Below are 13,424 nucleotides of genomic sequence, written 5' to 3' on the forward strand. Positions count from 1 at the left end.
AAGCTGGAATCATTTTGGACCCTAACTCAAAGCCCAGTAATGACAACACATAAATTTGAAAAGTGGCACCAAATAAAGCAGAGCAAGTTTGGGAATTTTCCTGAGTTAACCCAGTCCCATTGCTTCTTGTGATCTCATGCCTTAATGACTGTCATTTGCCCACTTCCATGCCCACCCTTGTTTCTGAGAGAAGGTCCTTGCCACCTACTTGTATAACCATCCTACCTGCACTATAGAATGCACCCTACTTTATCCCCAGTAATATTTCCTGTCTTAGTACATGGTTTTAGAGAATAAATACAGTATCTGGATCTGTTTCAGTCACACCTAGTGCTGAGGAATGGCCTGAGCATCTGCACCACTGGTTTCTGAGAATAGTATTACCTAAGACATAAAGAAGACCCATCAGTTACATTTCTTGACCCTACAGATAAATAGCCAGACCACACAATACAAGAAAAACGTATACATATAAAAGCAGGGTTTAAGTCCTGACAGGGATATCATACCTTCTCAAATGCTTAATATATAGGAGTGTTCTCAAGACAAAAAAAAAATGGTAAGATTGAGCTGAGTCTCTGTAAAGAACATTTATCTAGCTGAGAGAACATCTTATTTTTTTCAAACAGAATCATTTCAATTTGTAAATTAGTCTGGCTTTTGTTTAGATGGCTTGAATTTTTTAATGTTCTTCACTAGAGACTGTACAATCTCGTGTACAAAGAAATTAAAGATTCATTTTCTTTTTTTTTTTTTTTTTTTTTTTTTTTTTTGGTTTTTCGAGACAGGGTTTCTCTGTGTAGCTTTGCGCCTTTCCTGGAACTCGCTTTGGAGACCAGGCTGGCCTCGAACTCACAGAGATCCGCCTGGCTCTGCCTCCCGCATGCTGGGATTAAAGGCGTGCGCCACCACCGCCCGGCAAAGATTCATTTTCTAATAAAGAAAAATAAGTGGGAACCAATGAAGCCTATATGTGGGAGCCCGTTCTCGGGTTCCTCGTGGCTTTACCCAGCAGGTCCGCATAGAGGATGATTAGGACCACAGGCCTGAGTGCAGGTGTCTGAGATGGTCTGCACTTGGCTGTGCTGGGGGAGGAAGTCTTTTGCTCCACCCCTTGGCATCTCTATAAAAACCTTGAGGCAGAGACAGTCGGGGCCCATTGGAAAAGGTTCCAGGCCCTCTCGAGGCTATCCTTTATTTTCTATCTGTTTATCTCCGCAAGATTCTCAGCAATAAATCCTTCTATCTAATATTTCCTGCTGCTCACACTCAAGAAAACTCTGGGGAACTGTGGGGGTGGTGGGTAAATGCCCCACACCTATATATTGAAATATTGGGGGGAGTTCAATCAGCATTTTTAGAAAAGCACGTTCTTGTTGATATAAAATATAGCTTAATTCTCTCTGTCTCTGTCTCTGTCTCTCTCTCTCTTTCTCTCTGTCACACACACACACACACACACACACACACACACACACATTTGTTAAGCCTAGAAGTAAAGGGAACTATACTGAAAAGATGATGACTGGGGAAATGGGGCAGCATAGATGTCATCTTTCTCATACTTGTCTTTCAGATGGAACCTCACTGAGCTGGTGGGTTGGAAGAACCAATAAACCATACACTTACTGGGGAGGTTCTCTGCCTGATGCTCAAAAGTGTACTTGTGGATTAGAGGGGAACTGCATTGATTCTCAATATCACTGCAACTGTGATGCTGACCGGAATGAATGGTGATTTCCACATGATTTCCCTGCACACACAAAAATGTAGCTGTATTCTTTGTGCATAATAATCATGTGAGCTGATATAAAAAGTAACTTTTGTTCAAGCAAGTTAAAAATATGTTTAAATTAAGTACAGTCAGGAGATATTCAACAGAATATTGAAAGAATTGTCCATAGTCTAGTAATTTTATAAAATACAAGTTTAAGAAATATCATAAAGTTAAATTTCCACTATAGAACATTGTATCCTTACTAAATGAATATTTTATTGTGGATCAAACATTTATTTAAGGCAGTCAACCAAAGAAGCATAGCATTCGGAGAACATAAACAACTATGAAGTGGCATTTTCTATTGAGAGGGGGACTGGGCAACCAAGGAGAGCCCAGGTCTGCTACAGACCTGGCTAGTCCACTCAGCTCCCTGGACTAATATCTAACACTTACATACTAATAGATACACTTATTTGGAAATAGGCATGGGACTGCCAGGAGAGTTTAGGAGGGAAACAGAAAAGGTTACATATTATTTCAGAAAAGAAGATTAAATACAATCATTCTGAAATTTTGCCCCAACCCTTGGAATATATGTTTTCAAATGAAGTTGTAAGAAGAGTGCTGGGGAATTGCAGAAGATTTTAAGATTTGAAATATTTACATATACCTAATGATATATCAGAGATGTGACCCAAGTCTGAACATGAATTTTGTTTGTATACACCTTATACACATAGCCTGGAGGTAATTTTAGGCAGTGTTTCAGTGCTCCTATACTTTGACTGACTGTCATAGACTATCATGTGTAGGATTTTCCACTTTATTTGTCATGTCAGAAGTCAATGAATTGCACATATTAGAAATACTTATCACTTGGATTTTTAAATTAGGTGTGCTTCATAAGTAATATACACTTCAGAAAATAATAGGGAATAAGTAAAAAATAGGGGATAGATGGAGAAATACCCCTATTGAAGTTTTGAGAGAGTCTCAAAACTGTGGCAAATCCTTAGTATTCTGCATAAATCTGTAAAGTTGAGATATGCCTGTACCAATGAGAAGCTGTGAAAATGGTATTAATCCTTACCTTCAGATTAGGAGCTTCCCAATAAACTGAAAAACAAAAAGCAAGACTTAGAACTCTCTGTTCTACAGTAATTAAATTCTCTGTGGCCACCTGTTACACAATTCAGTACTTTCCACACTAAAAATGGAATGAAAAAGAGCCTTGCAAATATTATGCAAATTAGTCTTTTAAAATTCAAGCATCTGTGATGAATAACTAATAGAATTGAATTTCTCCTATAGACTATCACCCTAAAATGATCATCACAGGTATTGAAGCATTTGGTTTTTGATTCCTACCATGTTAAGGATTTCTCAGCTTCATCTACTGATATTCCAGGCCATGTATTTCTAGCTCGTCTACCATCAGTTTACTTTAGACCTAAGTGGTGATTTTTGATCATCTGTGCTCTGATCTTTACACAGATGTGAATAAGGGAGCCTTAACTAGATGAAACAGTGAGAGTTTAGTCTTAATGTAGAAATAACCTTTCTTTACCTTAAATATTTCACACGATCCAGAGCATTTACTTCATATTAATTGAGATCTCCTTACATACATTACAGACTGTTTCATGAGTCTTTTTTAAAAATTGGATGAAAATCTTCAATAATTTAATTATAAGAATAATCTTAAATAACAAATTTTATTTTAGTTCTATCTTTTTAAGTTTCAAACTATGGTTCTATGAGTCTTTTAGTTTTGCAAATCTGAAAGGATTATGACAGTTAAGAATTCTGCTCTTGGGATGGAGAGATAACTCAGTGGTTAAGAACAAGTGTGACTCTCACAGAGGATCTGAGATTAAGTTCCCAGCACCCATGGTGACTCACAACCATCACAACTCCAGTTCCAGGGATCCAATACCCTCTTCTGAGTTCCACACGCACTAAGCACACACATGGTGCATAAACATACATACAAACAAAACACTCATATACATATTTTACTACACTTTGTGTCCTTGATTCCTGGTACAGCACATGATCAACAGAAGGTGAATGCTGTCTGTCCACTGAGTGGACTCAGCACATCCCAGAGCAATTTCATGCATGCTAGTCTGTGTGTTACTTATAAAGGGATTGCATTTATTTTGGTTTCTAATCTGTCAGTTTAGTTTTACAACTTAACAAATTATCAGAGAAAGAAACAAACTCATCACAAAAAGACTTAAAAGTCAATAATGAAATAAAATATACATTCTATCTAAATCAAGTGTTAATTTTTATATCTGCAATTAACACTCAATAATTATTATCCTGAGACTAATTTTGAAAGAGCAGTAATGTGCTTCATTTCCTCAAGAGAATTATCTCATGTATGCAAAATGACCACTCATTTCCATTTGCTCTATTTTTTCTTCTCTGTCATCAGGAATTGACAAATAGGTCAGAAGTTGCTAGACTACTGCTGTGACTCAAACTTGCTCACTGGCCTGTTTATATACAGTTCATGAGCCATGTTTTTCCATTTTTACCATTGAAAAAGGGAAAAATATTTTGAGATGCATGAAATTCAAACTTCAGTGTCCACAAGTTTTTTAATCACAATATAGTCATGCCCAATCTTAACATCTGTGAGTTTCACACTTGAGCCACAAAGTTGAGCAGCTATAGGCTGTTTGGACTGAAAAGCTACAGTCAGTTATTAAATGGCCCTTCACAGAAAACATTTGCTGATTCTTGATCTAGATTCTCAGTAGTGATCTCAAAAATATCAAAAAGATTTTTAAGTGTTAACTCCTGTTACTTAGTTTCAAATTGCAACAAAGAGATCATAGTTAATAATACCTTCATGTTAATTAGAATAATTTTAAGGAGTTCTGTTGTTTTTAGGACCAGTGACACAATGGTCCTTTCCCATAAAGAGCACCTGCCAGTCACTGAGATGGTGGTGACAGACACAGGCCGACTACATTCTGAAGCTGTTTATACACTGGGACCTCTGATTTGCCAGGGAGACAGTAAGTACTGGCAAGATTTCTTTTTTTTTTTTTTTTTTTTTTTTTTTTGCTGCTTAGTCAATAAGTTTATTATCTTTATGAAAAAATCTTCATAGAAAATTGCTTTAGCTCTCAGCAGCCCTTTCCTGAGCTCTGAGGAAGCTTGCCTTCTTTTGAGCAACCCGATCTTTCTTCTGGGCAAGAGACATTTTGGGTCGGTTCCACCTCTTCTTCTTCACTTCTCTCTTGGGCTTCTTCTCATAGACTGGATTCTCTCGGATAGCAGCATGAGCTTTCTTATACATCTCCTCCATCACGTCTGGAGTCACGTTGTTCTTGAGGTACTGAGAGAACTGTTTCTTATAAGCATCTTTGTCTTCCTCCATCAGGTAGCGCATGTAGTCTGCGACATTCTGACCCATGATGTGCTTATGGTGTACTTCTGTGTTGAACTCCTTGCTTTCAGAATCATAACCAGGGAATCGTTTGGTACTATGAGGAATAGACAAGCCTCCATCCACAGCTCCCTTCAGGGCCCCAAAAACTTTATTGCCAGTTGTAGTTCGGGCAAGACCTGCATCCAAATAGCAAGTGAAGGCACCAGGCTGACCATCAATGCTTTCCACATTGTATTCATCTCCAGTCACCTCCACTTGGCCTTCATAGATCTTGTCCATACCAAACCTATTGAGAAGCCTGCGGGCCAGCAGCAGGCCAGTGCAATAGGCCGCAGCATAATTTGTCAGGCCGACTTTCACACCGTACTTGGGCAGCTCGTGTGCATATGCTGCGCACACAATCATGTCCTCTTCTATACGGGCATAGGCAATCTGGCAGATGATATCTCTGTTGGTTACACAAACTATCATCCTGTATTTGGGTGTGTTGTACTTATTTTTGTCTTGGATCACCAATCATTTCCAAGCATAGTAGTCAGTTTTACCCTCTCGCCGCCTTCTAAATCTCACTTGGTATCTCTTAAAGTAGGCCTTTATTCTTGACAACTTTCACAAACCCCATCCTGCGGAACAGCAACCCGCGACCGCAGCTCCACACCAAGATTTCTTTTTATAATAATATGTTCTGATTATTAAAAAGTAGACATGTACCCTTATTTTGGTCACAGAACCAGTGGCAATCTTAGGGCCAGGATAGAAAAGCACTGTTTGTCTTCTTTCTATTGCTAGGACCAAATAATTGAAATAAATAATTTTAAAAGAGAAAATGTTTCTCTCAGCTCGCGGTTTTAGAAGTTTATTCTGGCAGCCCAATTTTTGGGGGGCCTATGCTAGGAGCATGTAGTAAAATAAAACTAGTTGTCAAGAAGTAAACTGAGAGAAGGGGCCCAAAATCCTCTTCAAGGGTTCACCCCCAGTGACATAGCTTCTTTTCAGTGGCTCCACCTCCTAAAGGTTCCAGTAACACTAGAAGCTGGCAACTAAGTCTTTAACATGCAGGCTGTTGGGGAGCATCTAAGATCTAAGCACACTAAGCAGAGTTGTGAGAGCAGTTGTCAGCACTGAAGATCAGTATCCAACTACACTGTTGCATATCCCCCAAATGAAATCTGGGAGATCTGTTTTCAGATTTGAGATCAGAATGTTTAGGACTTCAGGTTCTAGGAGTTATAGCTCAGTTGGTAAAGTGTTGGCCTTGAAAGAATGAAAACCTGAGTTCATTTCATTTAACCCACATAAAAAAATCATAGATGGCAGTACATAGTGCTTATATTCTCTATGATTGGGATGCAGAAGCAGGAGAGATCACTGGGGCTTGCTGACCAGCTAGCCTAGACTAATTGACAAATTCTAGGCCAATGAGAGACCTTGTCTCCAAACAATATATGGCACCTAAGGAATGATGCCCAGCACTATCCTCTGGCCTCCATATGCATAAACACATGTGTTCATATACACCCTTACTCACGAATGTACTTGCCAAACACACGAACATGCACATATGTACATACACACACACATACACTATTTGGGGGGGGGGCTTTGGATAATCTTTTATTTTGGGTTTTGCATTAGGGATGTTCTGCCTATGTTAGCTTATGGGGAGTGAATTATCTTTATTTGACCCTATTACTTGATTGGATGATTTATTGTCCATGTATTGTTTTCTTCCAGTACAACCCTTCAGTGAATTATTTTCTGAGTTTGTGAATGCCTGGCAAGGTTCATTTATTGTGCTTATACTCTTAGGACAGCTTGAATAGTATAAGACATCTTATACTACTTTTTCTCTGACCTCTGTAATTCTACTTCACCATTATGTGACAGTGAGTGATAGTGAACTCTTTCATACAGCAGGACTTTCACCTATGGTTGCATTTCACGGTCAAGGTTTCCCTTATCTGTCTATGATGCATTGTTATGATAGTCCTAGAATGCTTTCAGTCTATGAGGTTCTATTCATTGCTTTAGCACATGAACTTTCACTAAGCTACATACAACACTCTTTTTTTGGAGAAACATTTTTTAAATGTCTATTATCCACTAGCATTATGTTACTGTGGGAAAGTCTAAGACTAGATTTATTTTTATTTACTTCTGTACTTCAATATTTGGAGGATAGTGGAGAGAGAGAGAGAGAGAGAGAGAGAGAGAGAGAGAGAGAGAGAGAGAATCCAATATGATCCCTGAGCACTACTGCATGTTCTTGCTGAGTGTGCCAGATTGTATAGCAAATTCACCCCCTAATATCCAGAAGTTTCTGTAACTAACTGAGAAGGCACCTGAGTGAGTCAAAACTAAATACAGTATCATGAACACTGACTATGTACCTTCCTGTGAGGAGACTGGTCTGGGAGCTGCTTACTACAAAATGTCCTGGGAATTTACCCAGAGATCCTCATCTGAGATATCTACCTACTGTGATCACATATATAGGTCATATTATGAGGCTTAGTTATTGGACAACCAGTGTTCATATCTGGATCTCATGTCACTTGCTGTGCTGTGAGAATAATGTTCTTTAACTCTATTGGCATCCATGAAGCAGGATGTTATTGTTGTGAGAATTTCTCCCCCTGGAAAGATATAAATTTCTCCTTATAAAGTCCCATACTGCTTTTAGCAGTAGTTCAGCTGAGATTCATTCCGGATGAGGACTCAGAGGCTTCCAGTTTGAGGAAACAGGATCAGCTGAGAAGTTGGCGAGGTGAGGTGAGGTTAGCTGTGGTTTGTTCTGTCTCTCTGATCTTTCAGCGTTTACCCCAATACCTGGCTCTGGGTTTGTTTTTATTAATGAGACCTTTTAAGATTCGTGCTAAACATCTCATTTGAGTCTCTATTTCACTTTTCCTTTAGAAGCTCTTTTAACTTCTTTAAAAAAAAAAAACTTATTCTTGGTTGTTTTACTAGCAGATGATTTTTATTGTTCCCATTGTATGAAACTCGGGGATTTTCCTTCTTTGGATTGTATTTTTAAAAAAACACCTTGAAAGTTTGTGTGCTGTAGACCATTTCTATCCTTCTGTCAGCCACTCTACCTTCCCCTCCCTCCCTTCCTTCTTTCTCTTCACAGTATGTATAAGAAGCATACACCACTATTCAGAAGTCCTAAGTCTCTTCTGAGAGTCAAAGCAAACTCTTAACTGTCAGCACCTGTAAAATCCAAAAACAGAATCTTTTCTTAACTTTATTTTATTTATTATTGGTGTGTGTGTGTGTGTGTGTGTGTGTGTGTGTGTGTGTGTGTGTGTGTGTATGTGTGTGTGTGATGTTTAGGAGGGCATACAAGTATCCTAGTACATGTGTGGAGGTCAGAGGACAACTTTGTAGAATTGACTCTCCATCTTTACATGGGTTCCAGGGTTCAGATCATAAGGTTTGGGAGGTAAGTATCCTTGCCTTTTGAACCATCTCTCTGTGAGCCATTCACAAGAATATTAATCCTCAAAATAGTCATTGTTTGAATATTGGTATTATAATGCCCAGAACTCCAATTAAAGGCTGATTTTAATTATTAATATTAACTGCTCTAGCAATAAGCATAATTCATGATTTTGCATTTTGTCTTTTTCTTTGATTTTTAAAAGAGTCATTTTGGAATTCAGCTTCCTTCAACACTGAGGCTTCATACCTTCATTTCCCAACTTTCCATGGAGAGCTCACTGCTGATGTGCACTTCCTTTTTAAGACTACCGTTTCCTCTGGCGTATTCATGGAGAATCTAGGAATCACAGACTTCATCAGAATAGAGTTGCGTGGTAAGCTCCTGACTATAGATGAGTTTTGAGGTACTTGTTATTTAGCAATGAAAACTAACAGCAAAATTTCAATGTATTAGCATTCTTACCTCATTTGAACTCCAAATTGCACTCATGTTGAACACTAAAATTCGTTGATTTTCAGTCAATCATTTTTTTAAGAAAAAGTCAAACTATGGAGCATAAAGCAAGTAATAAACCATAATTCGTATAATAAATAAAAAAACAGGTTGTTATATATTATTTGAATATAGCTGAGTACATTTAGAGTTCAAGCCAAACTCATCAAATTGCTTATTAAATTATATAATATTTAATGGACTTTTTCATTCACTCAAAAGCTTATTTTATGACTGCCAATTTTTTTAGTGTTTTAAAGATTAAACAAAGCTTGGAAACATTTTAAAATAAAATTATGTACATAAAAAACAAATTCTATTTGTTATTCTAGTTGTGGGCACCTACCTCCATTTAGGACTAAGCAAGATCAAGTTAGGACTTAACAAGAATAACTAGTAAACTCCAAGAAAAAAAATAAGATAGAATTAGGTTTGTTTTGTTTTGTTTTGCACTGAGATACAAATTTATTTTAGCGTTCCTCCAACTCAGAGTCACATTTTTTTCGACATGGATGTCATTGTCTCTATTTATAATGGGCATGTCATTGTTTTATTTTTAATGTCTACTTAAGATTATAGTATCTCCTCTATGAATTAACTTGAATATATACTATCACTAGCTCCCACAGAAGTGACCTTTTCTTTTGATGTTGGGAATGGACCTTGTGAGCTCACTGTACAGTCACCCACTCCATTTAATGACAACCGGTGGCATCATGTGAGGGTAGAAAGGAACATTAAAGGAGCATCTCTTCAGGTGGATCAGCTCCCTCAGAAGATACAACCCGCACCTGCTGATGGTCATGTTCGACTGCAACTCAACAGCCAGCTCTTCATTGGTGAGTGCCAATGCGTTATGGTGGAATTGGTGCTGACTGCAGAAATACAGAAAGCCATAGCTGTGAAAATGTTTTTATGCCATTGATTGATCAACTGATGTGTGTTTTGTATATATATGTTCCTGTGGGTATACATGTATGTTTGAAGGCCAAAGTGTCTTCTTCAATTTCTCTATACTTCATTTTTTGAAGCATGGTATCTCACTGAACCTGGATCTCACCAATTTGGCAAAGCTAGCTGGAAAATGGGTTCCAGGGAAATATCTGTCTCCACTCCATAGTGTTAGGATTACTAATGCATATGGTCACACTTAGGTTTTTTTCATGTGGGTGCTAGGAATCAAAATTCATGTCCTAATGTTTATGGAGCAAGCACCTTTTCAACTGAGCCATCTATCTCCCCAGTCCCAAAGTGCTTCTAATGAAAACTTAGAACAGCTACTATGATTGGTACTATTTTCTAATGATGCAATAGGTTCCAGGAACATGTGTTGTTGCTTAACAGACAATTCTCAAAAGGAGAAATATTAATGGCTGACAAATATTTGAAGAAAGTGTTCATTATCTTTATCAACCAGAAAAATAAAAAACTACAACTGCCATGAGAGTCCATCTCACCCCAATGGCTATCATCATGAAAACAAATCACAGTAAATGCTGATGATAACGAGGAGGAAAAGGAACCCGAGTCACTGCTTATGGGAATGTAAACTTGGTCAGCTACTACATGATAGTGTGAAGGTTCCTCAAAAATCTAAAAATAGAACCATGACACAATCCAGGTCTGCACTCCTGGGTATATACCCAAAGGATTCTAAGTCATACTACAGAAATACCTGTACATCAATATTTATTGCTCCGCTGTTCACAATAGCCAGACAAGGTGCCCATCAGTGGGTTAAAAGATAAAGAAAATATGGTACTTATCTACATGGAATGATATTCTATTAAGAAGAATTAAACTAAAAGGGGTTGGGGATTTAGCTCAGTGGTAGAGTGCTTGCTTAGCAAGCGCAAGGCCCTGGGTTCAGTCCTTAGCTCCAGAAAAAAGAAAAACAAAAACAAGAATTAAATTATTTCATTTACAGGAAAATGGGTGAAACTAAAGATCATCATACTGATTAAGCCAACACAACTAGCTTGTGTTTTATTTCCTATGTGGAAGCTAAACTTTGTGCAAGCCTTTCAAGGTCCTTGTTTTTCATTCCCTGTCTCTGCTCACCATCGTCAGCCACCATCATCAGGCTTTCGTGTCCTGTGCTTATTATTTATACTTGGGTCCGATTCCTTTATTCTTATAATTCATTTGTTTAAAGATCAGAGTTTTGGGTTCTGTAAGCCTTTTCTTTAGTTTGCTTATTTCTTTAATGTTATTTTTCTCATAAAGAAACTATATTTTGCTATATTGCTTTTCAGATACTCCAGTCTTAGAAACCAAGCAAATTAAGGTCATGACTCTCATTTGTTTACATCTTATGCATCTTAAAACAAAGACATAATCTAATTAGAAACATTATTAAGTCATAAATAACCACCCATCCTGCTTTACAGAGAATATGTGTAACTTCCAGGTACTAATTATTAATGATAAATTCAAGTGTGTGTGTGTGTGTGTGTGTGTGTGTGTGTGTGTGTGTGTGTGTGTGTGTGTGTGTGTGTATCCATACTACAAGGTTATAAGGAGAGTTAGAATACTATGGATCTGTAAGACATAGCTTTAAGCATTATAAGTTTCTAAGTTAAGGTGAAATGATCCTTCTTCAGAGGATTCAAAACCATCAAACTACCCGATGGAAGGAAAAATCAATGAATTATGTGTGTTAGTTTTCCATTATTGAAACAAATACCTAGATAATCACCTTACAAAGATAAAAGATTCAGGTCCAGCAGGATGGCTCAAAAGGTAAAGGCACTTGCTACCACATCTAATGATCTGAGTTCTAGCCCCAGGACTCAAATAGTAGAAGGAAAGAGCTGAGCCCCACAAGTTATCCTTTCAATTCCACATATGCACCACAGCTCATACCACCCCAACCTACTCACAAAATAAATAAATAAAATGTAATAAACAAAATTTTAAAAAGTGGTCCCTTCTAGACTTACAGCTTTGAATTTCAGTCCACAACTAGGCAGACCCATTGTGTTAAGGTTTTTTAGGCAGGGGGGCGGTGCACAACATTGTGGGAGCAAGTGGATGAGAAAACTGTCCCTGGGTCAAAAAATGAGAATGTAGAATGAACCAAGACTCCACAATCTTACTTGATGTCATGCCCAAAATGACAGGCCCTACCAGGCCCTACCTCTTAAGGTTAGTACCACCTCCCAGCTGTGCCAAGTTGGGTGCCAAACATCTAAGCACACAGGTCTCTGTAAAATCCAGAGGAGGAATTGTTGGCTTCATGATCACCCATGAAGTCATTTGTTATTCAGATTGGGGGTCCTTGCCATAAACCAAATGTATCAGAGTCTCTGGAGTAAAGCTCTAGAAACTGCAGCTCACAGAATAATATAACACCATAACATGACTTATAATGATGTTTGCCAAGAAAGTGTTGGAAGCCTCTCTAAATAGATTTTTAGCATTCACATTTGGCATGATAAACCATCTCTGTACGTAGTGTTCCATTTATGTTTAACACTGTATCCTTGGAGACAAGTAGATAGAGTAAAGGACAGCTTGGATAAGTTGACACAGTTTCCTCCAGCTTTCCTGGCTTTGCTTCTCTGTCTCTTCCTGTGCTTTGACACCTCACCCACATAACAAATTAACAGAATATTTTTACATTATTGGGAAAAATTTGAAAGGTCACATATAACCATTCTAATGTGTATCACTGCTCATAAACATAAGTAAAATGATGTTTATGTGGTTTATATTTTATGAAGCTAAAGAATACTTTATAATGAATGTTTACCAATGTCAATATTTTTATAAGCTGAATAATGTTTCATTCAGTGTCATATAAGGTTTCCTGATGTATGGTGACAGTATATGTTTTCACCATTTTCTATGCAAACAATGACTTCTGACAAAATTTCAACTTTTTTTACTTGCCTCTCTCTATAAGACCTGATTTTAACATGGACAGAAAATCCTAAATAAAATACCAAGGAACACATTGTATTTGCAGTGTTTCCCTTGTAGGGGGCACAGCCAGCAGACAGAGGGGCTTCCTGGGCTGTATCCGGTCTCTGCAGCTGAATGGAATGGTGTTGGACCTGGAGGGAAGGGCCACAGTGACACCAGGAGTGGAGCCAGGATGCTCGGGTCACTGCAGTAGCTATGGACACCTGTGTCGCAATGGAGGGAAATGTCAAGAGAAACACAGAGGGATTGCTTGTGACTGTGCCCTTTCTGCCTATGATGGGCCACTGTGCTCACATGGTAAGTATGTCCAAGAAATGAATCAGGGAGAAGATGTGGGTCTCTTCTGGTATTGGACCTTATAAACAAGGCATAAGATAATGTAGTTGCTTGCCTTAGAATCTTATTAAACTCTATTAAATTTGGAGGGTTTA

General features: G+C 38.0%; 1 protein-coding gene and 1 pseudogene across 1 annotated transcript in view; one reads left to right on the plus strand and one right to left on the minus strand.

Annotated features, from left to right (window-relative positions):
• The window catches only part of LOC128103696 (contactin-associated protein-like 3), a 168,893-nt gene that overhangs the window by 140,304 nt on the left and 15,165 nt on the right, over window positions 1-13,424 (plus strand). Inside the window, 5 exon segments of the mRNA XM_052728274.1 lie at window positions 1,577-1,733; window positions 4,625-4,752; window positions 8,777-8,947; window positions 9,687-9,905; window positions 13,051-13,290. Of these exon segments, the coding sequence (XP_052584234.1) occupies window positions 1,577-1,733; window positions 4,625-4,752; window positions 8,777-8,947; window positions 9,687-9,905; window positions 13,051-13,290 (915 nt within the window).
• On the minus strand, window positions 4,805-5,766 carry LOC128103438 (60S ribosomal protein L5-like; annotated as a pseudogene).

This window comes from Peromyscus californicus, unplaced genomic scaffold (genome assembly GCF_007827085.1).
Source record: "Peromyscus californicus insignis strain IS unplaced genomic scaffold, ASM782708v3 Scaffold_8__1_contigs__length_139910024, whole genome shotgun sequence".
Classification (NCBI taxonomy): Eukaryota; Metazoa; Chordata; class Mammalia; order Rodentia; family Cricetidae; genus Peromyscus; species Peromyscus californicus.